This window comes from Blastomyces dermatitidis, assembly GCF_000003525.1.
Source record: "Blastomyces dermatitidis ER-3 genomic scaffold supercont1.10, whole genome shotgun sequence".
NCBI classification, from domain to species: domain Eukaryota; kingdom Fungi; phylum Ascomycota; class Eurotiomycetes; order Onygenales; family Ajellomycetaceae; genus Blastomyces; species Blastomyces dermatitidis.
The window spans coordinates 2,238,475-2,264,348 of NW_025544783.1; the positions used below are offsets into that span (position 1 = coordinate 2,238,475).

The following is a 25,874-nucleotide window of genomic DNA, read 5'->3' on the forward strand; positions in this document are numbered from 1 at the left end:
CATATTTTTTAAATGAGATCATGATTTTCACTTCTCAATTTAAATTATTTTTATTGCTTTAAATGACTTTAAATCTCAACTTTTTGAAAAATTAAAAATAGTCTAAAAAAAACCTTAAAATGTCTAAAAATAGTAACTTTATGTTAAGAATGAGACTAAATGAGATCAAATGAGATCACTTTCTCATTTTTTTCAAGTCATGATTTCATTTTAAGATCTGATATATAGTCACTTTGCATGTTTTTTTAATAGTCAGTCTCAGTGAGATTCACATTAAAAAATGTATAAGATCAGATCAAATGAGATTAAATATGAAATTTATAATCTCAGCGGCCAGTCTAGCTCTGTGTGCTAAGACTGTGTTAATTATTATAATCTGATATAATACTCACTTTTTATAAGTTATATTTCATTTGAGAGAAGGAGAAGAAAAGATATAACTGTGATTTTATTAAAAGAAGATGAATAATTAGTAATATTAAATATAATTTAATTCTTCTGTATTTAAAATTTAATTAGTCTATACTCTTCAACTTGAGAGTTTCTAAGAGTGTTTTAATAGTTTTCATACCAGCTTGAACTTAGTGATGAGTTGAAGAAGAAGAGAAAAGAGAGAAGAAAGAAATAAGAATAACTTATCTTTATAATATAAAAATAGAGAATTACTATAATTATTCTCTTTAGTAATAAAGATCTGTTTTCTACATGTATCTCTGATATAGATTATATAATAACTGTATACAAAGAATATCAACACTGTATGTATTAAATGAAGATGATATTACTATATAACACTGTAGCTGTTTCTATATATCTCTGAAAGCTGTTGTAAGAAATCCCGCTCCTCGCGGATTCTTTACCTCTATTTCTATCTCTCACATAATCAATAGGGCTAGCGGCTCTTGGCTACATATAACTATATAGACTGAAGTTCATGAATACTATTCATAACTCAGCTTAAATACTATTATATATTTAATCTCTATATTTTATCTTTCTATTATAAATACTTCTAGTAGTTAACAGTACATATTATATCAAGCTGCAAACATCTGAATAATTGTCTGTAAGTACTTATTCTTACATTTCAAGCTCAGTCAGTCAGCAACTGTCTATTATAACTGAAAGAACTAGAAACTTATATACTTCAATCTCTGTGAACTCTACTGCAGACACTCAGAAGCAGTCATCTGAATTATAAATAACTCTTATAAAAGAAGTCTCAGAAAACTTATTAATTATCTATAAAACATCATTCTTTATATCTGTGACAGAGAAACTCTCTAAATCTATGAATAAATTAATTTCAGTGAAGAACATTCTTGAGTATCTTTTACAGAATCAAGTTATTTTTCTACAAGAAATGCTTACTATCTGTAAACACTCTTGAACTGAGTCTCTAAATATAATCTTCAGAAACACCTGCAAACTGAAAAGAAACTTTCTTAAGTTATAATCACTTAAGATCACTTATTAAATTACAAGCTATAAAAGCTTTTATAAGTTTGTATTTGAAATTGACTCACAAGTCTGACTGTGTAATATGAAAGATAAAGAAGCTGTCATCTATACAATGACAGATCTCTATTACACTGAAGTCAAGAACTGACTGAATTATCTAGAGAATAATTATAAGAGATCTTACTAATCTGTTCTCAAGATCTATCTAGAGAATAAGTTGAGAAACTTCATAAGTCAGACAGAGAATACCTGAATCATAATTATTAATATTAGAAAAAGAGATGAGAAATCTGATGAAAACTACTCACAGTACTTTATAAAATTATGATATGAATTAAGATCTGTGAAAACAGAGCTCTGAAATAAGATCTGAATAATAATGTTTATAAAGAGACTGAATAAAGACATGTAGAATAAGCTCATTAAGTAAGACTCTAAGTTCTTAACTCTGAAGAAACTGATAACTCTCATTTATCACTTACAGATCACTGTGAGAGTCACAGACCTGTGAAGAGTGAATCATTGATCAGCTCTATAAGAGCTAGAACAACAGAGAACAGATTTATTAGAAAAAGATAATAAGATATAGAGAGATTCATATCTGACTGCTGAGCAGAGAGAAAGAGCTTCACAAGCTTCTGTAAATAGAGTGTATAACAGAGAGATTAAGAAAAAGAAACTCTGCTTCATCTATTCTAAATCAGAATATCTTTATACAAACTGTCTGAATAAATTAAAATAGAAATTTGAGAAGTCACAGACAGAGTTAGTAACAGTCTTCTTAAGAGTCTTGAAGCTGATATCTGAATCTGTTACTCTCTCAATGAAAATGCTTGCTTGTAGAGAGAGACTGTGCTGCAGTACTACTATCTCATAAGTATAAGAAGTATTGATAAACTCAGAATCTCAGGTCACTGTAGTGTCTCTAAAGCTTGTAAAGTGAATAGACTGAAAGATGAAAACTGAGAATCTGCTCTTATAATAAGCAGAGTATAAGAACTCAGATCTGAGAGCTGAGAGACTTATAAGAATCATCTTTGAATTACAAGATCTCTCTGAAATTTGAAGAAGATTTACAGAAACTGTGATTATTACAGATATCATAGATAATATATACTTAAGACTTATATAACTTCAAAGACATAATTTATACATAGCTGTCTGTGAGTCAGGTTTATACTTCTGATCAGTATTAACAGACTCACTTATAAAGATAGAATCAGTTAATACTGTAGAGTTAATTAGAGAAGATAAGTTTATCTATATAATGACTTTATAAGTGTCTGAAAACCTTGCAGTCATGAAAACTGAGCTTCAGATATCAGAGAAATACTGAGATCTTACAGAGATATTCAGCTCAGTAAAGACAGCTGAGCTTTCTTCTCATCATAAGAAGAATCTGATAATAGATTTAATAGAAGAATAGAAATTCTTCTAAGAATCAATCTATAAGCTCTCTCATTATAAGACAGAGATCTTGTAAATCTATGTAAAGAAGAATCTGAAGAATAACTTTATCTAATCTTCACAGATCTTCACAGAAGCCTCTGTGATATTTATAAAGAAGAAGAATAAAGATCTCAGATTATATATAAACTACTATAATCTGAACTTTAAGATAATAAAGAGCTGCTATTCTCTATCTCTGATTGAGAATATAATCAACTGTCTCATAGAAGCTATCATATTCACACAACTGAATATGATTAATATATATACACAGCTGTGAATACAGTCTGAAAATAAATGAAAGACTGTCTTTAGAACTGCACTGAGATTATTTAAATATCTAGTAATGTCTTTTGATCTGACTAATATCTCTGTAATATTTCAGTCTTTTATTAATAAAACACTTCATGTATATCTGAATGTCTTTGTAATAATATATCTGAATGATATAATAATGTACTTTATAAAGAAGAAAGAATATACTGAGCATGTGTAAAGTGTATTAAAGATCTTAGATGAGACAGAACTGTATATTAAGCTTATAAAGTGCAACTTCAGTATCTGCTGAATTAATTTTCTAAAATATATAATTACTACAGATGATATTCAGATAAAATCTTTGTAAGTTAAGACTATTCTATTATAACTGAAGTTAACTAGTATTTATAAGATTCAGATCTTTCTGAGCTTTGTGAATTTCTATAGATAATTTATCTTTGTATTTGTAAGAATCTTTTTAACTCTTACAGACATGCTGAAGAGTGAAAATAAGAAGAAGTCATTCTATGAATAGAGAATGAAAAGATTGTTAAGAAGAGAGAACTGTGAGAACTTTCTTATCTTAGAAGCTCACAGAGTCTTTGTAAGATTGAAATAGATATTTATAAATACAGTGATATTATTTCACTTTAATCTCTTACTCTTAATTAGATTGAAGACAGATATTTTCTTCTTTATAATTTCAGAAATAGTCTTATAACTACAGTTAAATGAGAACTGAGTTTCAGTGATCTTTTTCTCATAGAAGATATAACTTATGAAGATTAACTATAATATTTATAATTAGAAGCTTCTTATAATAGTGAAATTCTTTCATCACTAATATCACTACTTTAAGAGTCTTATAACAGTAATTACTGTTAGAACTGATTATGACAGCTTATAACAGTTTACTTCAATCAAGAAACTCTCACAGTGATAGATTTACTGAGCTCAGAGACTGAGTAAGTTCTGATTTAAGATAGAACATATTAAGAGAACTAAGAACTCAGTGAATAAACTCTCTTATAGATCAGACTATATTAAGAAGATCAGAATAACAGATACAGAGAGACTAGAGAAGATAGAAAAGCTTTATAAAATGCTTAAACTAAGTATTATAAAGAGATTGACTGAAAAGTCTCTCAATTCTCTGTAAGAGAAGAGAGAGAAGAGAGAGAAGAAGTCTATACAACTACTTTCTATAACACTGAGAGTTAATACTCTGAAGATCTCTGTGAGAATTCTTGAAGAGAGTATCTATAATCTGAAAAGTTTGCAGACTTTGAGAAGTACTGTAAAAGATCTGATATAAGAGAAAACAGAGTATAAGTCTTTATAAGATCTTCTATTCAGATTGTCTGAACTGTAATTAAAGAATAAATATACTCAGTATATTCAGAAACTACTCATAACAGAGATTAATTCTATAGAAATAAAGAATTAAAGAGACTTAAATAATCTCTTATAAAGAGAGAGCTGAATTTATATATCTGTGAATAAGTTTCTATGTATAGAACTTATTAAAAGATATTATAACTCTTCTCTAATGAGTTATTTTACAGATACTAGAACTCATAAGTTACTCATAAGAAAATACTTCTAACTAAAGATGTAAGAACTTGTAAAAAAGATAGTGAATTCTTATACTGTTTATCAGAATTCACAGATAGTGTGATTCAGATCATATGAAGAACTTACTTCTCTATTCATCTCACAGAAATCTTGAGAATAGCTAGAAATGAATGCTCTTATGAGCCTCTCTGAAAGCAAGAATATATATAATACCTGCTTTAATAGTGTGCTGATAATAGTGAATTACTTTATCAAGATAACACACTTTATATTCATCTATAAGAACTTGAAGTCAAAGGATTTAACTCACATCTTTGTTCACAATGTGATTTGATTGTATGAGTTATCTATGAACATTGTCTCAGATAAAGAATTAATCTTTATAGAAGAGTTCTAGTCTGATCTGATAACTATACTGAAAATCTTATGAGATCTAAGTATGACTTTTCATCAATAGATAGATAATCAGATAGAATATCTGATAAGTATATTAAAACAGTATCTGTAGTGCTTTATTAATTACAATTAGAATGACTGAGTGCATTGATTATTATTTACAGAGTTTATATATAACAACTTAAAGTATATCAGCATAGATAAAACTCTCTTTGAGATACTCATTAAGACTTATCTGTGAATAATCTTGATGAACTCATGAGAGTACACTATAGAGTGTGATAATGTCTGTGAATGAGCTGAGAGAATTCAGAAGATCTGAGAGAAAGCTCATAAATTCTTGAGAAAGACTCAAGAGTATCAGAAGAGATACTATAACTTCAAGTATATTATAAAGAGTTTTAAGAAAGATGATAGAGTCTGACTGAGTCTAGAAAATATCATCATATAAAGATCTAATAAGAAGCTGAATCTCTTGTGAACAGAGTCTTATAAAATTATGAAGAAAGTTAACTTACAGTTCTACAGATTGAAACTGTTATCTGAGTTATAAATATACAATATTTTTCATGTCTCTTTACTCTGTGAATATAAGAAATTCTTAGAAGAGAATTCTGTGACTCATCACTCTATCTGTGAAATACTAGAGAGTGAAAGAGAATATCAGATTAAAGAGATTATTAACTCAGAGAAGTGAGATTATAAGCTCTGATTTAAGATTCAGTAATAAGAATATTCTGATAAGATGAATAAGTTTACTTAAGAATTATCTGAGCAGATAAGATATCTACAGAAGTTAAGACATGACTTTTATACTGTGAATTCTGATAAGTTAGAATAATGTAGTCTTCACTAAGAATCTGATTGTAATAAAGATATTAATACTGTTATTTACAAATTCTAGTCTATAAGATAATGAGTTTCTACTGAGATAAACAGTCTGCAGTGTATATAAGAAAAGAAGAAATCATACTCTTATTAAAGCTAAAAAATAAGAAATAAAAACAGAGTTATAAACATAATTTAGAGATTAATAAAGAAAAAAATAAGAAAACTTAAACTCACATTTTTAATATCTGTGACACTTAACTCTCTTATAACTATCAATTTCTCTCTTTAAAGAAGCAGAGAGTATCATATCTATGATACAGACAATTGTTATATTTAATATGAAGACTGTCAGAAATGCACAGACTTCAGAGAAGCTGAATATCAGAGTATATACAGTTGCAGTAGAGTCTTAAAGACTGACTGTCTGTATATATAATAAGATACTTCTTACAAAGCTATATCTGCTTTCTCAGTTATACTGAAGTATTCAGTCTGAAAATAATTAAGATGTAGAGAGAGAGCTCATCTACTCAGATTAACTTCTGTTATAAATTCATGATATTTACATTATCTTGATTATCTGAATTTTACAGGTATCTGAGAACTCATCTCTCATTAATAATGAGATTGTGAAAATGTGCTGCAGTGTAAGAATCATTGATAAGAAATCTAGATATATTTGTATATATCTGATCAGAGATTGTGTGAGTAGAGAAGAAATGATTGTAGGTCTGTGAGACTGTAGAAGACACTGATAACACTGAGAGCTTTGCAAGAACTGTCAGCTAGAGTCTGTAAGAAATTACTTATAAGAAGACTTACAGTAAAGAAGAGAACTACACTGCTTGAAGTTAGAAACTGATCTGAGAGAGGCATGAAATTGATCACTGATCTGAAGATTGAGTACAGTGACAGAGCTGAAAAGAGTGAAGATACAGTTATAAGCAGCAGTGTCTCTACTTCATCAGCTGATAAAAAGTGATCAGAGAAGTCACAGAGATACTTATAAGAAGCTCAGTAGCAGTCAGATATTATTTATAAAGATGTTAAAATTGAAAAATTTTTATTCTTGAGAAGTTCTTGAATTAATATATAAACATTGTTAGAAATACTCTCTCTCTATCATCTGAATGAAAACACTTCATGAATGAATAAGAATACTCACAGTTTATAAGAATGAGAGCTGTTATAGAAAAAGAAAAAAGAAGATAAGATTTTATAAACAGATCTGAGATATTTATACTACTCTAGAGAGATTTACTTATACTATGAGTGATTCTATAAAACAGTCAGATCACTCTAGTAAACAAGAGTGATTATGAATTGCAGATCTGAATCTTTCTATGTGACTATAAAGAGTGATTACAGATTATAAACATCTTGATTCTACAATTCTACAGAGTTGATAAAAGAATGAAAAATTCCTCATAATTCTACAGTGTCAAAGAACAATGATTTATAAGAATGAGTGAAAGATCAACTCATGAATACTTCTCTTTAATAAGAGTAATCTTACAGAGAGTGATTCATCTGTGAGATGAATCTATGTGATGATTACACAAGAATCTTATGAAAATAATTAAGAGTTAACTGAAATTCTTCTGTATGAAAGATATGAGATGAATCTGTATAATAGTCAGAGAAGAATCTGTAGACTATAAAGAATCTCATGAAATAAGAAACTAAGTAACAGACAACGCCAACCGCTCCACCACGAACTCGCTCGATTTTTCGAATAAGAACCCGCCGATAGATCCATCGAAAAGCCCTCGATCATACGAGCATTTTGACCCCATCGCCGACCGCATACCCCGTGTGGTGGTGGAGTTATCCAGCCAAATGTGAACCAGACGTCGTTCGGAACTCCTGCGTGGGATTATCCCCCATTCTCCCCTACCACACCACAACCCCGGGCCAAATTGCCATACAAATTGTAAGGTGAAGAGACCTAGCCGCATGCACCAATCTTCTCGATTTTGGAAGATCCCCGATCTGTAGTTGTGGAGATATCTGAGGAGCGACCTCCGCGAAAACCCTGTCCATCTTTGATGTTCCAAAACACCAACGCCAAGTCCCACCCTTGTACCACCCTTCCCAATCTGGCCCATCCCCAGCAGAAAAATACAAAACGATACCTCGGCGATAATATCAAGCACATAATCAACAGACAACGAGTCAACAGCACACCAACAACTATAAAATCAGTATACCCCAAGGTCTGACTGAGCCTTTGATCCCTGCACAGTGAGATATATTAAATCTAGTTTTAATATCTCAATATTCAATAGATTCTGCAAGGGATTGAGAACAGCAACACTAGATTTCTATTGAATTTGAGAATTAACTCTATATTGATATAATCATTGACAAAGTCTTCTATTTTGAGATATAAATAACCAGTTCCTCTACATCCCGCTGGCAATATTTATATTATCATATAGAAACAGACTTATATTCTCTATAATATCAAGACTCTGAAGAGGGAAAGTCTTGATAGAGAGTATACAATAGTGCATATCTTAGCAGTTTCTATCTCATTCTTCTACAGCAGTCAATACATAAAAAAAAGATCTTAGAAATAGTTTTTTACTTCTCTTGAAAAAGTAAGGTGTTTTTCTCTGGGTTTTACACAATATTCTTACAAAGAATTAAAAACAGAGCTGTTTTCTGTCATAATTTCATATTCTTTTAAGTAAGAATTACTTTTTCAGTGGCTGAAGAGCTTTCATTAATACTTAATTCTTTTTTACACTCTTTATTAACTGATTTGAGTTGCACACTTGTTGTGTGAGGAGAATTGAATAATTTAGAATAAAATTAAATAGTTTTAATCAATTTCTCTGCAAAAAATTGATTTATTTTTTATCAGTTTTTCTCTCAAAAACTGTCATATTATCTGATTTATTATCAATTGATATCATACTTTTCCTCACTGTATCTCAAGAAAGAGATTGTAAAGATTTTATTGATTTATCTCAAAAATCAATTTTAGTTTATTAGATTCTCTTCAAAAATCTAATCTAGTTACTGAACTAGTGTGAAAAAAATCAGGTGTTTTATACATAAAAGTCTTTTATTCTTCTTTTGAAACAGTCTGATCAACTTTTCAATTCAAAACAGACTTAGAAATATCTCAATTGAAACAGTCTGACCAACTTTTCATTGAGTGAAAACAATGAGTTCAAAAATACACTCAGTTGATGTGAAAAAAGATGCTTTCTCAAATGCTATTCCTGAGATTGAAATTCTGAAGAGAAGAAAGAAAGAAGAAATAGAGAAACAACAAGTTCTTGAAATATAGAAACTTGAAAAAGTAAGCAAGATTCTTGAAAAGCAGTGTCTGAGTGAGATGAATGAAGAAGTTCTGTTAATTCTTCATACTCAGACTAGACAACTACAGGAGATGATTAAGTTCAAACTTGAAATCTCAAACACAGTTCAAAAAACATTGAAAATTTCTAGTATAATCACTGACTCTTCATCTTGCTCTTCTTCATTCTTTTTTCCTACTTCTTCTTCTTCTTTGAATCAGAAGAAAACATATGCTCAAGCAGCTGAATCTGCTATCTCTAAACCTGCTGTCTCAAAACCTGCTCAAAATCCTGAGAAAACTGAGAAGAATACTGCTCATGCCCCTATTCATAGAAAAGTGAAAAAGAAAATGTAAAAAGAGAAAAACTTTCAAATCTTCAGAAATAGAAGACTTATTCTCAAAGTCTCAAATCAGAACATTCTGCAAAGAAACAAGCTAAACTCAAATCTCATTTTTAGAATCAGAAATGAAATTAATCAGCAGTTCTTTTCTCAGTTGATGACTGATATTGAAGTTTAAAAATCAGTTATAGCTTCAATTGAGTCATTATTCTTTGAAAACTCCATCATTCTGACTACAATGCCTGAATTCAGTGCTGAATTCCTTATTCAGAATGAGAATCTCTGAAAGTCAGCAGTAGAATCTTTGTTAAACATAACAATTCTATCTGAAAGAGATGAAAAGTGAGATAAATTCATTCTTCATGATATTTCAGTTAAAATTTTTGACTGTGAAGAAGAAATGCTACTTCTCAAAAATGAATTGAAAGAATATAACTCTATTCAACTGAGAAAGGAGCCTGTATGACTAAATTCAATTGAGTTCAGACAAAGCAGGAGAAATGCCTCTGTTCTAGTATATATAAAAATACTTGAACAGTCAAAGATCTCTGAAGTAAGAGTAACAGGTTTGAAAATGAGAGTTCATGAATACAAAGACTCAAGAATGAATCTCAAAGCTCAAACACAGTGTTCAAATGGTCAAAGATATGAACACTTTGCAATCTCATGTTTTAGAGACTCAAAATGTGCATTCTGTGCCAGAGATCATAAAACTAGTGAGCATAAATGTGAAACATGCTCAAAAAGAGATGAAATTTGTCAACATACTCTGCTTAAGTGCTCTAATTGCAAAGAAAAACATGTATCTAGCTCAAAAGAATGTATATTTACTTCTAGAACTCAAAAGAACTGGAGAAAAGATGAAGCTCAAAGTCAATCTAGAACTGAAGAGAAGAGTCAAGTCAGTAGACTTACAACTACAAGCTTAAAAAGAAGAAACTCTCAACTATCTAAATCTTCAAACTCTAATTCTTCAGCTAAATGTAAATAGAATTTGAATCCTCAAACTTCTGTTAAGATTAGAGAATTGAGAAATGACTCTGATGATAAACTAGATATAATGCAAGCAGTTGAGATTTCTACTTTTAAGAATAGTTATAATCTACTATCTGATGATAGTGATTAGATTCTACTCTTCTCTCTTTTAGTATGAATATACAACAAAAACAACAAAAAAGTTTAAAAACTCTTCAAAAATCACATTTATTCAAAATAATGTGAATAGAAACTCAAATTGCATTTATTCTTGTCTTCAAATTGCATTTGAATAAAAAGTTGATTTTATACTGCTTCAGGAGCCGAATTTTGATGCTGAGTAAAAATATATCATTTCTCATTCAAGCTACTACTGCTTTTTATCTCAAAAGTCTGAGATAAAGTCAAGAGTAGTGATCTATGAAAGAAAGAGATCAAGATATCAATTTAATCTAAGATTTGATATCATGTTCAACTCTGATATTCTGGTGAGTGATATTATAGATAAAGAAAATGAGTTTGATACTATACAGCTTATAAATATCTATAATGAAAAGTCATTGAAGAAAAATAACAATATCTGAACAATTGATAGAGAATTTCTGAATATAACTCCATCAAGAAACTCTATAATTGCAGGAGATTTCAATACACATCATCTCTGATGAAATTCAGAATGTAAGAGAGTAGTGAGAGCTGATAATCTAGTTGAATGAACCTTTGAGCATTCAATAGATTTGGTTAATAAGTCTGATCAACAAACATTCTTTAGAAAAGATATGAAACAGAAATCTATTATAGATCTAATCTTCATGTCATAAAATCTAATGAAAAGAAGACTTGTAAACTGATTTATTGATTCAAATGAGACATCAGAATCAGATCATGAGATTATTCAATTTAAGATTGAACTGAGTGAAAAACAAATGAGTGAAAATCCTCTTCTCTCTAATCAGTTTAACTTTGAAAAAGCTGATTGAAAAGCAGTTGAAGAAAGCATAAAACTGTTAAAATCTGAAAGATAGAATAAGCTATATTGGAATTCTGATCAAGATATCTCAAATGAAATACTTGAGAATAGAGTGAAGCTTATTACATCTATTATTCTAACAAGTGTTAGAGATAATATTTTAAAAAGAAGATCTTCTGAGTATTCAAAACCTTGATGAAATGAGAATATCTCATCTAAAAGAAAAGAATTAGCTACTGCTAGAAGAGATTGAAAGAATGATGTAATATCTGATAAAGAGTTCAAAGCTGTCAGAAATGAATATTTTTCAGATATTAAAAAAGCTAAAACAGACTGCTGAAATAAATTTCTTGAAGAAGCACAAGAGAAGGAAGTTTTTAAAGCTTTTAACTATACTAAAACAAGAAGTGTAGCAAAACTTTCAACCTTAGAATATGAGTTTCAGAATGAATCATATACAGCAAACTCTTTTGAGAAAAAATGTCAAGCTTTTATAAGAACTCTCTTTCAATACTCATCAGATTCAGATTCAGAGGAAGAGAATATATCACTTCTTAACTATATTGATGAAAATGACTGAGAATGGCCTGATCTTACTCAAGATGAATTAGAGTCAGCTATTTTCTCAAGTTCAGTTAAGACTGCCGCAGGACCTGATTCAATTAATCACTTGATTATTCAAAATACATACTTCTACTTAAAGAATGAATATTTTGAGCTCTTTTTCAATCTCTTGAAAAATGAATATCATTCTGAATGCTGGAGAGAAGCCACTGAAGTGATTCTTGCAAAGCCTAATAGAATAACTTCAATTTCTAAGTCATATAGAGTAATATCTCTATTGAACTGTCTAGAAAAGGTTTTAGAAAAGATAATAGCTACTCAACTATCTTTTATAAGCTCTGTCAGTAATTCTCTTTTATTCAGTGAATAAATGAGGGATAGAAAACAGTGTTCTACAATTGACACTGTTCTCTCAGTTGTTCATGATATTCAAATAGCAAAGCATGAAGATCTGGTCTCAACTGCAGTTTTTATTAATATAAAAGAAGCATTTGATCATGTTTCAAAGTCAAAGCTAATTCAGATATTGAAGATGTTAAAACTGTCACTTTCTCTAATAAAATGAGTTAACTGTTTTATATCTAAAAGAATTATACAACTTTTCTTTGATGGAATGAAACAAGATAAGACTGAGATAAAAATAGAAGTATCACAAGAATCTTCAATCTCACTCATTTTATTTGTAATATACACTGCATATCTATTCAAGAATAGAAATATGAGAATAGTGAGATCTTCAAGTTATATGAATGATATTGATCTAGTCTACAGCTCAAAAACTATCAAAGAGAATTTGAAAGTGATTGAAGAAGCTGCAAAGAAAATCTTTGTTAAAGCAGATATCAATCAAATTCAATTTAATATGAATAAAACTGAGTTAATTCATTTCTTTTCTAGATTCAATGAGAAAGAACTGTCTCTATCTCTTTTAAATAGAGAGATTAAACCCAGTGTAAATGTCAAATGATTAGAAGTATGATTAAACTCTAAGTTGAACTTTAAATATCACATTTAACAAAGAACTGTCAAGGCAGAAAGACTATTGAACAACATAATCAGACTATCAAATACAGAGAGAGGTCTATTCTTCCAGGCTATGAGACAGTTATATATAGCCTGTATTACATCAGTAGCTGATTATGAAGTTCAAGTTTGATGAAATAATCAAGAGAATTTCACTGAACTCTTTCAAAGTCTGCAAAACAGAGTCTTGAGAAGAATTCTGAGAGCATTCAAATCATCTTCTATTAAAGCAATGAAAATTGAAGCTTCAATTTCTTCTTCTGCTATTAGATTTGAAAAGGCCTGTATGAACTATACTCTGAGAGTTATAAAGATGAGCTTAAATCATATAATCAGAGAAAGAGTCTTGTCTTCATTTTCATCAATTAACTCTGGAAATGAACTGGATTGAAATAGATTTCTTGATTAAAATGAAAATGATTCTTCAAAGAAAATGTCTTCTCAACTTTACAGACTATGCTCTCTGATTAAAAATCAATTTTCTTCTTTAAATGTTGAAAAAGTGAATCATGAGAAGTTATCTCTCTGAAGAGAAAAGCTTGAATCTCTTATAGACTTACAAATAAGTGAACTATTAAAAGAGAAAGAATATGAACAGTATTTGAAGAGAATTTCTACAATCAATATAAAAGACTCTATTCTGATTTATTCAGATGACTCAAAGAATGAGAATCTGAGTAGATTAGATACAGGCATTACTTATACTGAAGATAATATCAATTTTATCTCAGATTTCTGAAATCTAGACTGTGAATCTGAAGTCTTTGATGCTGAACTATTTGTAATAGTGAAAGCTTTCAAACTCATAGAAATAAAATCTCATAAAAGAGGAAATAGTTTGAAAGAGACATGAATATTCTCTGATAGTCAAGCTGCTTTGAAAAGACTTAGAAATAGTCATATTCATAATGATCAAATGAATCTTGAACTGATCTTAAACTCTGTTTTGAAAATTCAAAAGAGAAGAACATCAAAGCTGATAATTCATTTACACTGAGTTCCTGCTTATATGAATATTCATGGCAATGAATTGGCTGATTCAGCTGTAAAAAAGGGTGCAGAATTAAGCAGATCTATTCAAAAAGTTATACTCTAGTCTTTTATAAAGAGAAAAATAAAAGAATCTTGTTTAGACAAGTGAAATGAAAGCTGGCAGAAACAAAAGAAGAGTATACATTATTCAAGATTTGAAACAAAACCCAAGTGAAAATCTTGTTCAATTAAATGTAAAAAGAAAATATTCTCATCTATAATACAGCTGAAACTAGAACATGACTATTTCAAATCTTATATACAAAGATTTGATGATAGATTTGACTCAATAGAATGCTCATTCTGCAATGCAAAGAAGAATTCTGAGCATATTATAATACACTGTGTGTTATACAATAGTCTCAGAGTCAGATTGAAAGAGAAGTATGATTTAAATCAATTAAATATAAGATTCTTATTCTCAACTGAGACAGGAATTAAATACTTAATAGACTTTCTATCAGAAACTCAAGCAGCTACAAGAAAATGGCTAAATTCAGAATTATCTGAATATGAAGAGGAGGAAATCAATCAGATATAGTCTGTTAAAACAGCTATATACTATCTTTTAATAATTTGTTTTATTACAGTCTTTCTTTACTTTATCTTTTCCTTTCAATTTCTTTCTGTCTATCTATTTAATGTGTCTATCTTTAAGACTGTGTTCTCTTTTCCTTTGTCATGATATTGTCAAATGGTTTCAAAGTATGAGATGATGTTAAAACACTGCAATTTGTAAACAGTTTTTGTATTCTGAGCTGAAATTTTCTGATTTTGCATATCTGAAATTGATGAATGTATAATAGTTAACTTTACAGACATAGAAAAAACCCTGAGAACTAAAGTTCTCAGGTAGATGTCATAGTCTCTGACTGCATACATCTATAATTGAAGAATAATAATAATAATAATAATAATAAGTCTTAGAGAGAGAAAAGTATGTAAGAAATCTCACTTCTCACAGATTCTTTATCTCTATTTCTATCTCTTATGTAATTAATAGAGCTAGTGGCTCTTGACTACATATAACTATATAGACTGAAGTTCACAAATACTATTCATAACTCAGCTTAAATGCTATTATACATTTGATTTCTATATTTTATCTTTCTATCATGAATACTTCTAGTAGTTAATAGTACATATCACGCCAAGCTGCAAACATCTGAATAATCGCCTGTGAGCACTTATTCTTACAGCTGTTAATATTTTCTTTATCTCTTTATATTTAATAAGTTAGTAATATATTTCAATGCACTCTCTCTTTCATTATTATTATTATTATTATTATCATCATTATTATTATCATTATTAATATCATTACTATTATTATTATTATTATCATTATTATTATTATTATTATTATTATTATTATTATATTATTTCTGACTATCTCTTCTGTCTTTACTTCTTTTCAATACTCACTGAAATTAATCATGTTATTTCTCTTCAAATATTCTGCGGTTCTGCAGACTATCAAGATGTGTGAGTATCATCACAGATTAAAGAGAGAGAAGAAGAAGGTATTTAAGTAAGAGAAAACAGATTGTAAGACATATTATAATACCTTGAAGAGACTCTGTAAAAGAGTAGAATAATAATAATTTTAAGTAACACTTCTGATAGATTTAGACTGAACTAAGTATAGAAATAATATGAATAACATCATCTGTAAGAGATTGAAGAAGAAGATAGTGAAGAGTTTTATACAGTAGTAATGAAATCAGAAGAAGTTCTGAGAATGATTTAAGTTCAAGATAAAAAGAGAGAGAGAGAAGAAGAGTATTACTATAAATAAGCAGTAGTAAAAGAAGATTAAGAAGATGTTAAAGTGAGAGATAAAGAAGTTAAAACTGATAAGTTTTTTATTTATTAAAAGATAATAATTTTTGATAATACTTCTATTCTCTAATTAATTAGCAGAAGCTGGCAGAGAAGAAGAGAATTAAGATCTTATTCAGATCTTAAATACACTTCATAATTCAGAATATTGAGAAGACAGTTCTGCTCTCTAAGCATGCTAATCTACTTACTGCTGAGATGAAACTCAAGACAGCAGACTAGAAAATACAGAATTTTAAGATACAGATTGATCTAACTGAGAAGAAGCAGTAGAAACTCTTCTCTAAGAAGACAGTGAAGAGAGATTTTAAGATAATTATCATCTCAGATAAGAAGAAGAAGAAGAAGAAGAAGAATGAGAAGTAAATTATAAAGAATAATAAGAAGAATAAGAAAGAGAAGAAGTAGATTTTTTTCTTTTTATATTAGTTAATTATAAGTTTAAGTTCATAATTATTAATAATTAAAATTGATTTTGAGTTTTCAAAAATTATTGTACAAGTTGTAATCAAGTCAGAAATGATATATATATATATATATATTTAACTATCATGATTCACAAATCACTATAATGTATAAGTATTAATATTTTTTCAACATTGATATTTATAATATTAATATATTTTTAATAATATTATTTGATAATGTAATTTAATAACACTCTCTTTTATAATATTAATATATTTCAAGTAATATAACAGAGATTAATCAAGACTGTTTATTTACTTTTATATATCAATGATATTCAATCTGAGTTAATACTAAAATTATAACTAAGTTAAGAAATAAGATTATTTTCTCTTATATTAATTCTTCTTACACATATCAGTGATCAGTTATTGAAAATAAATTATTATCTTTTTTAAATTATTATTATATCTTTTAAATTCACTTCTTTCACTTCTTTTACTTCTATTGAAGATTCATAAACTCTTCAAGAAATTACTGTAAATCACAAAGTCTATGTTATTTATAATTTAACACAGAATACTCTCTTTTAATTATAATAAATAATCACTTCATTTTTCACATCTGATTTCAGGTTATAAAATTTATAAAAAACTCAATAGAAGCACTGAGATGATCTATGAAATAATTATTAACAGATTGTATTACAGATTACTGAATCAGTTAACTCTGGAAATAAACTGAATTGAAATAGATTTCTTGATTGAAATGAAAATAATTCTTCAAAGAAAATGCCTTCTCAACTGTACAAACTATACTCATTGATTAAAAATCAGTTTTCTTCTTTAAATGTTGAAAAAGTTGATTATGAGAAGTTATCTTTCTGAAGAGAAAAGCTTGAATCTCTTATAGACTTGCAAATAAGTGAACTATCTAAAGAGAAAGAATATGAACAGCATTTAAAGAGAATTTCTACAATCAATATAAAAGACTCTATTCTGATTTATTCAGATGACTCAAAAAATGAGAATTTAAATAGATTAGATGCAGGCATTGCTTATACTGAAGATAATATTAATTTTATCTCAGATTTCTGAAATTTAGGCTGTGAATCTGAAGTCTTTGATGCTGAATTATTTGCAATAGTGAAAGCTTTCAAACTTATTGAAATAAAATCTTATAAAAGAGAAAATAGTTTGAAAGAGATATAAATATTCTCTGATAGTCAAGCTGCTTTAAAAAGACTTAGAAATAGTCAGATTTATAATGATCAAATGAATCTTGAACTGATCATAAACTTCATTTTAAAAATTCAAAAGAGAAGAATATTAAAGCTGATAATTCATCTGCACTGAGTTCCTGCTCATATGAATATTCATGATAATGAATTGACTGATTCAGCTGCAAAAAAAGATTCAGAATTAAGCAGATCTGTTCAAAAAATTATGTTCTGATCTTTTATAAAGAGGAAAATAAAAGAATCTTGTTTAGACAAGTGAAATGAAAGCTGGCAGAAATAAAAGAAGAGTATACATTATTCAAGATTTGAAACAAAACTCAAGTGAAAATCTTGTTCAATTAAATGTAAAAAGAAAATATTCTCATATATAATACAGCTGAAATTAGAACATGGCTATTTCAAATCTTATATACAAAGATTTGATGATAGATTTGATTCAATAGAATGCTCATTCTGCAATGCAAAGAAGAATTCTGAGCATATTATAATACACTGTGTGTTATACAATAGTCTCAGAGTCAGATTGAAAGAGAAGTATGATCTAAATCAATTAAATATGAGATTCTTATTCTCAACTGAGACAGGAATTAAATATTTAATAGACTTTCTATCAGAAACTCAAGCAGCTACAAGAAAATGGCTAAATTCAGAATTATCTGAATATGAAGAGGAGGAAATCAATCAGATATAGTCTGTTAAAACAGCTATATACTATCTTTTAATAATTTGTTTTATTACAGTCTTTCTTTACTTTATCTTTTCCTTTCAATTTCTTTCTGTCTATCTATTTAATGTGTCTATCTTTAAGACTGTGTTCTCTTTTCCTTTGTCATGATATTGTCAAATGGTTTCAAAGTATGAGATGATGTTAAAATACTGTAATTTATAAACAGTTTTTATATTCTGAGGTGGAATTTTCTGATTTTGCATATCTGAAATTGATGAATGTATAATAGTTAACTGTATAGATATAGGAAAAACTCTGAGAACTTTTAGTTCTCAGATAGATGTCATAGTCTCTGACTGCATACATCTATAATTAAAGAATAATAATAATAATAATAACAGATTACTGAGAAGTTATCTCTTTACTACAATTACTGTAACTTTATTCAGAAATATTCATTATAAACTGATTATAACTCTAAAGAAATTTCTCAATATCTGAAGTTATCAGAATGTAGATAATAAAAGAAAAATAATTAGAAGATTACTACTGAGTTGATAAATTACTCTATTAGATAATAATTTTTAGTAACACTCACTTTCTAATTTAAAGAAAATTATGTGAAAACAATTATATATCAGTACTCTGATTTCATAACTCTTATCTGATAACTTCTGTAAATAATTACTTTATATATATATATCTCTGAATCTTTTTCTTCAATTAATTAAAAACTCTGAATTCTGAACACTTCTTTAAATGCTTAATTTAAATCTTCATATTCTATATTAATTCTGTCTTCAGTTCAATCTTGAAATACACTATAAAGTCAATATATAATATCTAGAATCAGAGTTAAAGAATCATCAAAAAGTATCTCTCACAGTGAATATATAAACTAGTATAAATAATCTTACATTTATAAGAGTTATATATTATTATATTAATAAGAACTGAACTTATTAAGAGATATTAATTGAATTTAAATCATTAATCAGTAGTTATACTGAGAATTATATAATAGAGATATTAATAACTATGATTAAAAATAACTATTAAGATATTAATCTTAGTCTTCTTATAATTATAACTGATAATACTGTGAATAACTATACTATGATAAAGAGCTTAAAGTAAAAATTAACTTTGTATTTCTAGAATAATAAATAAGATTATATTCTCTATATTACTTATATAATTCAACTTATAATATAAATACTGATAAAGAATCTTAATATTAAGATAAAGAATAATAAGATGACTGATTCTTGAAATAAGAATAAGATAAAAGTAATTACTTAAGTAACTTTTATATTCACTTTATAAAAGATAATATTTTTTAATAATACTTTTTAATATTATTTTTTAATAATACTTTTTAATAATATTACTATTAATTTTGAATAGATTGATTAATAATTTAAATATTACAGATTTAAAATATTATTAATATAATTTATATCTTCTCTAAATACTAATAACAATTTCATAATATTTAATAAATAAATAAATCAGTCATATCACTGAATATAATATAAAATATTAAAATATAGTAAAGTTTAATATATAAAATAACTGTTCAGACTCTTTAATTATATCAGATAATTAATTATTGAATATAATACTCTAATTGAGAAAAGATTCAGATATTAAAACTTTCTAATATAAAGTAAACTTAGTTAAAATATATAATTAATTTACTGTTTCAGTTTTATAAAATAATAAAGATAGTTTTAATTACTTATATATTAATACTGCAGTCAGTCTGATAAATATATAACAGTTTATTTACTTATTTTAAGAAGCAGTTAAATTACTTAAAAAGAAATTCAGTCTGAAATAATACTATAGCACAGACTATTATTACTATAAGAAATAAACTGATATATTACTATAGTAAAACTGAACAATCTTTTACAGAGTACTATACTATAGTAACTCTACTAGATCTCTTCTATTAAGTTAATATCTACACTTCTCAAGATTAAATAGAGAAGAAATAAGACTTATATATTAAATTAGTCTGAGACTACTATAATATCAACTATCAGAAATTTAAATAAGTAAATATTTAAAATGTGAAGACAGTGAAATACAATTCTCTAGTAAATAATAATCTTTAATAATACTTTATATCTTATAGAACTATAATACTAACTTTGAAATAGAACTTATATATATTAATTATAACTGAAAATCAGATAAAACTATATACTTATAAAACTGAATTTAACTGCTATCTTTAAGATAATTTAATGAATTTATATATTAAATCAATTTTAGAGTTATAAAAAATTATTAAGAGTATATATTCAACTATTATACTGATAATATATAATATTCTAATAATTTCATTAACAGAGATAGACTGGCTGTCAGAATCATGAATTTCACGTTTGATCTCATTTGATCTGATCTCATACATTTCTTGGCGTGAATCTCACTGAGACTGGCTATCAAAAAAACATGCAAAGTGACTATATATCAGATTTTAAAATGAGACCATGACTTGAAAAAAATGAGAAAGTAGTCTTATTTAATCTCATTTAGTCTCATTCTTAGCATAAAGTTACTATTTTTAGACATTTTAAGGTTTTTTTTAGACTATTTTTAATTTTTTAAAAAGTAACACTTTTTGGTAATACTCAAATGAGATTTAAAGTCATTTAAAGCAATAAAAATAATTTGAATTAAGAAGTGGAAATCATGGTCTCATTTGAAAAATGTGATAAGAGTAGACAGTAAGTTTCACTGAGACAGTATGAGACTACTATCTAATGTTAAAACTGTGTAATGAAATCAGTTAAATTAATAATGAGACTATTAAAAAATCTGATTCTGATCTCAGACACAGTTACACAATCAGTCTAAATAGAGATGAGAATGAAGTGAAAGTTTAACTTAAGTTAAGATATTTATTACTATTATCAGAGACAATTATAAGAAGAAATAATCAAGAAACTTATGATTATAAAACATGAAATTATCAGATAGTTTAATATCTCTAATCATAGTATATCAGAAAAGTGTAGTTTTCATGAGAAGAATAAACTTGTATAAGAATGTATTTAGTTATTTCATAAGTGTTATTAATAATCATTATCAAATTCTGATTATATAAGCAATCACTGAATAAATTGAATGAGACTGATTTTAATTTTCAGTCTCAGTCTTATTCTGATTTTGAAAGAATGATTATCTTTCACAGTTTATTCTGAGAAATTACTCTTATTTCACTGTTCTTGAATTAAATCTAGTCATTTTTCATATCATTTCTCTCAGAAATGATTCATTTTCAGATTTTTTTAAGGCTTGATTCTGATGAGACTCATGTCAAGAAATGTATAGAATCAGATCAAATGAGACTAAATGTGAAATTCATGATCCCGCCGGCCAGTCTATTTAGAATTAATATAATAAATATAAATCATGATCAGAAGTAATGCTTTTAGGCAACATGATAACTGTAAAGTTTGATCCTGGTCTCAGACACGGTCACACAGTCAGTCTAGTCTCACCTTAGATAGATTACACACAATAACGTTACTCTCCAAGATAATATGTACACTCACGAAACTTTTATTCCTCTCACGTACTGTGAGCACGACTTTCTCCCCTGCCACGGGCATCACAATATAGAATTCTCCGGAGTAAGCACTCCACGCATTGATTATTGATGTAGGCAGTGAGACCAGTCATATGAATAAATTAGATAGGCACAGAGAGCAGAAGTAGATTATAGTTATTCCACAGCAGCATGGGGAATAAATAATGCATGCTCTACATGGGCCACGCCTGTGAGGAAGGATGCAGTTATTCGTTGAACATGATCATCTGGGCCATGTAGAATCCTCAAGCGTCGAACACCCCATCAGAAATGGGCGCGATGGCGGAGTGGTTAACGCGAGAGACTAGAACTGACGACGAATGTCTTTAACTATCCTTATCTCTTCCCTTCGGGGGCGTAGGTTCGAATCCTGCTCGCGTCGATATTTTTTCGTTCTTTTTCTTCTTTTTCTACTAAATTTTTCTTATTTTATACTGTTTCCAAGCGCTCCTCTCACTACTCTCTCTGGTTTCCCATTTGCTATATATATATTTTTTCAAGGGAACAACTCGTTTCCATCCTTCCCGGAGGCAGCCGTGTTTGTCACAGACAAGACGCTAGCCTTGCAAAATCTTGCTTGAGGCGCATGAGTGATGAAATAATGGCTGAATCACAGCAAGGGCTTACCAACCTTGGAAGTGTCGGCTTGCCTCTGATCCCTGGTCCGGACGGATCCACTGGCGCATGGCTGACAGCCAAATTATGCATGATGTCGGTGACAACTCATAAATTTGTGCTGAAGGCAGATTCATTCCTCAGTAAGCCGTAGTTACTTTTGAAAAAAAAAGAGAATTGCACTGGGCAAGTAGCTGGCATCCCTCATATTCGCCAATAATAGTGACACCCGGGCTGCCGGAATCTTGCTAGAAATCCTGGAAAATATCTTCAAATTCCAGCATGCCCCAGATGCCACTGGATTCGAATTAAGTCGTGGTTTTGTGGAGGGCGGCGGATGGCAAAAGGCGTTAAGGCTGTCAGGCAAACGGGCGGCGACTGTTATTAGAAAGAATACAGCCTGTAACTAATAATATGAGAGCTTGTCCAGTTGTCATCCCCGTTCGCCGCGCCGTATTCGGTGTCGGCTCGCCATCGAAGTTCATCCTCCGATCATCCATCGTACTCGGCTAGTTTAGACTCCGCCCTCGACCTAAAAGCCTTGTCTCTCTCTAATATTCCGCCGCCTGCCTTTTTTTTGGTCTCATGGCGGAGGCTGGGCAGTGGGCAGGATTATTATATATATCACCGCTTGTTTAGGTTATAATTAAAACTGTGTGTAAGTAGGTTGACAATATTCCCATATTCCTTGATTTCCCGTCTTAACTTCTTTCTCTTGTCATGTTTTATTATTATTAGCAAAAAAGGATCTCCTTTTCTCAACTAGATCAGTGTTCCAAATTCTCCGCCTGCAAGCTCTAAAGACTAGATAAGAGCTCCTTCGAAGTTAATATTAATCCCCCACGAAGCCCATAAGGTACTTTTTTTGCTCGTATGGCGGCGCGGGGCACCCACAGCTTGTCCCGCCTTACACAAGAACAATTAGCTACCTTCGCACTGATCCGAGCGTAGCCAACGTTACAGAGCATAGGCCTATACCTGCGTGTTCAAAAGCACTCTACGGAGTAGAGTTTTGCAAGAAAGGCCTGAGAAGGAAGAGGCTGATATACGGCTAACCACCGCCCAGTGGCCAGGGCTGACAACTCGAAGGGTCTCCTGGTCTTAAAAGCGATCCTCGTTTGTTAGAGGATTCAGGATTGAGCTACTGTCAATTTCTCCCACATTTGTTGTTGGATTTGTTGCTGGGTAATTTTTCGCATCCAACTACCACAGCACTTTTCCTGTGTATCATTGATTGTCAGGTGGAGGATATATACCAGCCCCGTGAAACCTCGGGAAACATCGTGGCCGTCCAGCAAGCCCTCCCGTTCCACACGGGATCCTGAAATATCCGGGGCTTCAAAGAAATTTGCTACCGTCAAACTTGCTTGGAAAATTAAATCAGCCAGTTCGATGGCCCCCTGGTAGGGGTCATCATTGCTCCCTTATTTCATTTTGAGTCATGTTTGTCAATCTAGACTCGACAGCAGACGCGACGGCGGCCCAGACGCACGAGTTTTCGAACCAGGAGAACTCTCCACCGACCGCCTCTCTTCTTTCGCGATCTGCTGCTGTGATTTTTCCGTTGGGCTTTGTGTCGTCTACCAAGAACCGCTGGAATTCTGGAGTTCCGCAGCCAGTGATGATCCAAACATCGACCACTACGTCGCCGCTTACAACACCTCGTTTATCGATTGATGAAGACTATGTTCCAGCAGATCCCACTAACATTGGTCTGCATAGTCGAGCGCGGGAGGCTTCAGCTATAGATACGAAAAAGCAGCTGCAGCACCGGACAAAGTCGTCCTTTAGCTTCGCGCATCCACCACCTAGCACCCGTCGCAAACGTCTAGGACTCCGGCCCAAATTGCTACTTCAGCTGCACAGAGTATCGCACATATCCCGACCTATACCTACTATTGATGTTCTATCATCTACCATTTGTTCCGGACCTAGAAAATTCCCATGCAGATATAGGGGAAAGGACAGCCCGTCTGCGAACGACCTCCTACTCGTAACCAGCGACGCTTATGAGCAGGCTGGTGCTGAGGATGATAGGAGTGTTTCCTCCGATGACGATCCGCAGAATGACAGAGACGTGGTTGCGACAGTATGTCACCATCGCAAAGACAGTGGGAAAGCGGGCGCGATGGCAGAAATATCTCTACAGCAGGGGAGCCGTTGGGAGGTTTCCCATCTTCCCTCTGGCGGTTATGAGTTTACAGGGACTACGGAGAGTGGAGAGCAAAGATGTGCCCGTTGGGTATTACGGGGAAAGGCGGGAAGTCGTCGGGTTTCTGGATCCAGCAATGGTGCGGACAACACTTTCGACGATGGCAAGCGGTTTACATTCAGTATAATCGACCCCAACACCCGTCGACACCCAGTTTTAGCGTGGATGTCCCGCCAGGGAATTGATATTCTTGATAAATACCCTCTCTTTTCCGCTCAAACTCAAAGGTCATCGTCCCCAGCCTCTCCCAAAGGCCCACACTTAGCCGCCGCAACCACTCCACCGCAGACCAACGATTATAGTGATCCGCCTTTAATTGAAACCGATGATCACCTCCGTACGCTCATTGTCGTCAGTGGAGTTTGGGTTGCATTCCGAGAAGGGTGGCCTCAGACTCCCCTTTACGCAGACGTACTCCCTACAACACCGACGACTGCCGGTCCTAGAACTTCTATTTCTTCCTCTTCACAACAACAGCAGCAGCAACAACAACAACAACAACGGTCACAATTAGCACAAAATTCGAGAAACGATACAGAGAAAGTAGGTACAGTAGATGACAGCACGAGGAGTAAAAGCTTCCCGTTCACCGGGGGCCGACTACTACTGGGAGGCCCAGGTCTGATCCACCGCGCAAAGACATTAAACGAAAATTCAAAGAAATCCGCCTCTCCCCGACGAACAGTACCTCAGAGGAAGGAAAATAGACTAGTCGATGACGTGAAAGATGTCCCCAGCCATGATACGCAAAGCCCCTTGCATGCCGAAAGCTTGACAATTGCCAAGCAAACGCAAAAGAGGCGGGGGTCCAGGCGCAGATCCAGAGGTGACCGTGGACAATATCTAAGCCCAGAAAATAGCCTTCCGCCTCCTCGGTACTCCTATGGGGAAGATAGCCAGAACGATGCTTTGTCGAGTGCAGCCACTGTTTACATCGGGCAGGGTAAACCGGAGCAGCAGTCAAAAGGCAAGCGGTGGCGTAGATTAAGCAATTTGCTTGGTATGAAGGGACCGGCGGCGACTTGAGTTTCCAAGGCGAATTTTCTGTCCCTATTTTGTATTCTGTATTTCAATGTATTTTCCGTAAACTCATCA

The 25,874-nt window shown here is 30.8% G+C and overlaps 3 protein-coding genes and 1 non-coding gene across 4 annotated transcripts; 3 read left to right on the forward strand and 1 right to left on the reverse strand.

Annotated features, from left to right (window-relative positions):
- Positions 1-7,652: 7,652 nt before the first annotated feature.
- Positions 7,653-8,644, reverse strand: BDCG_17741 (uncharacterized protein; the record flags this gene model as incomplete). Its single annotated transcript, XM_045426814.1, has 2 exons — positions 7,653-8,163; positions 8,613-8,644. The coding sequence occupies 2 exons, from the start codon at positions 8,642-8,644 to the stop codon at positions 7,653-7,655; spliced, it is 543 nt and encodes a 180-aa protein (XP_045282437.1).
- Positions 8,645-22,225: 13,581 nt separating this feature from the next.
- On the forward strand, positions 22,226-22,334 carry BDCG_17742. Its single transcript has one exon. It is a non-coding gene; the product is annotated as a tRNA-Ser (tRNA).
- A 219-nt stretch (positions 22,335-22,553) lies between these two features.
- On the forward strand, positions 22,554-22,977 carry BDCG_08150 (uncharacterized protein; the record flags this gene model as incomplete). Its single annotated transcript, XM_045423923.1, has 2 exons — positions 22,554-22,710; positions 22,820-22,977. The coding sequence occupies 2 exons, from the start codon at positions 22,554-22,556 to the stop codon at positions 22,975-22,977; spliced, it is 315 nt and encodes a 104-aa protein (XP_045272762.1).
- A 1,031-nt stretch (positions 22,978-24,008) lies between these two features.
- BDCG_08151 (uncharacterized protein) lies at positions 24,009-25,805 on the forward strand (the record flags this gene model as incomplete). Its single annotated transcript, XM_045423924.1, has 1 exon — positions 24,009-25,805. One exon carries the CDS (start codon positions 24,009-24,011, stop codon positions 25,803-25,805), a length of 1,797 nt encoding a protein of 598 aa, XP_045272763.1.
- Between the last annotated feature and the right edge of the window lie 69 nt (positions 25,806-25,874).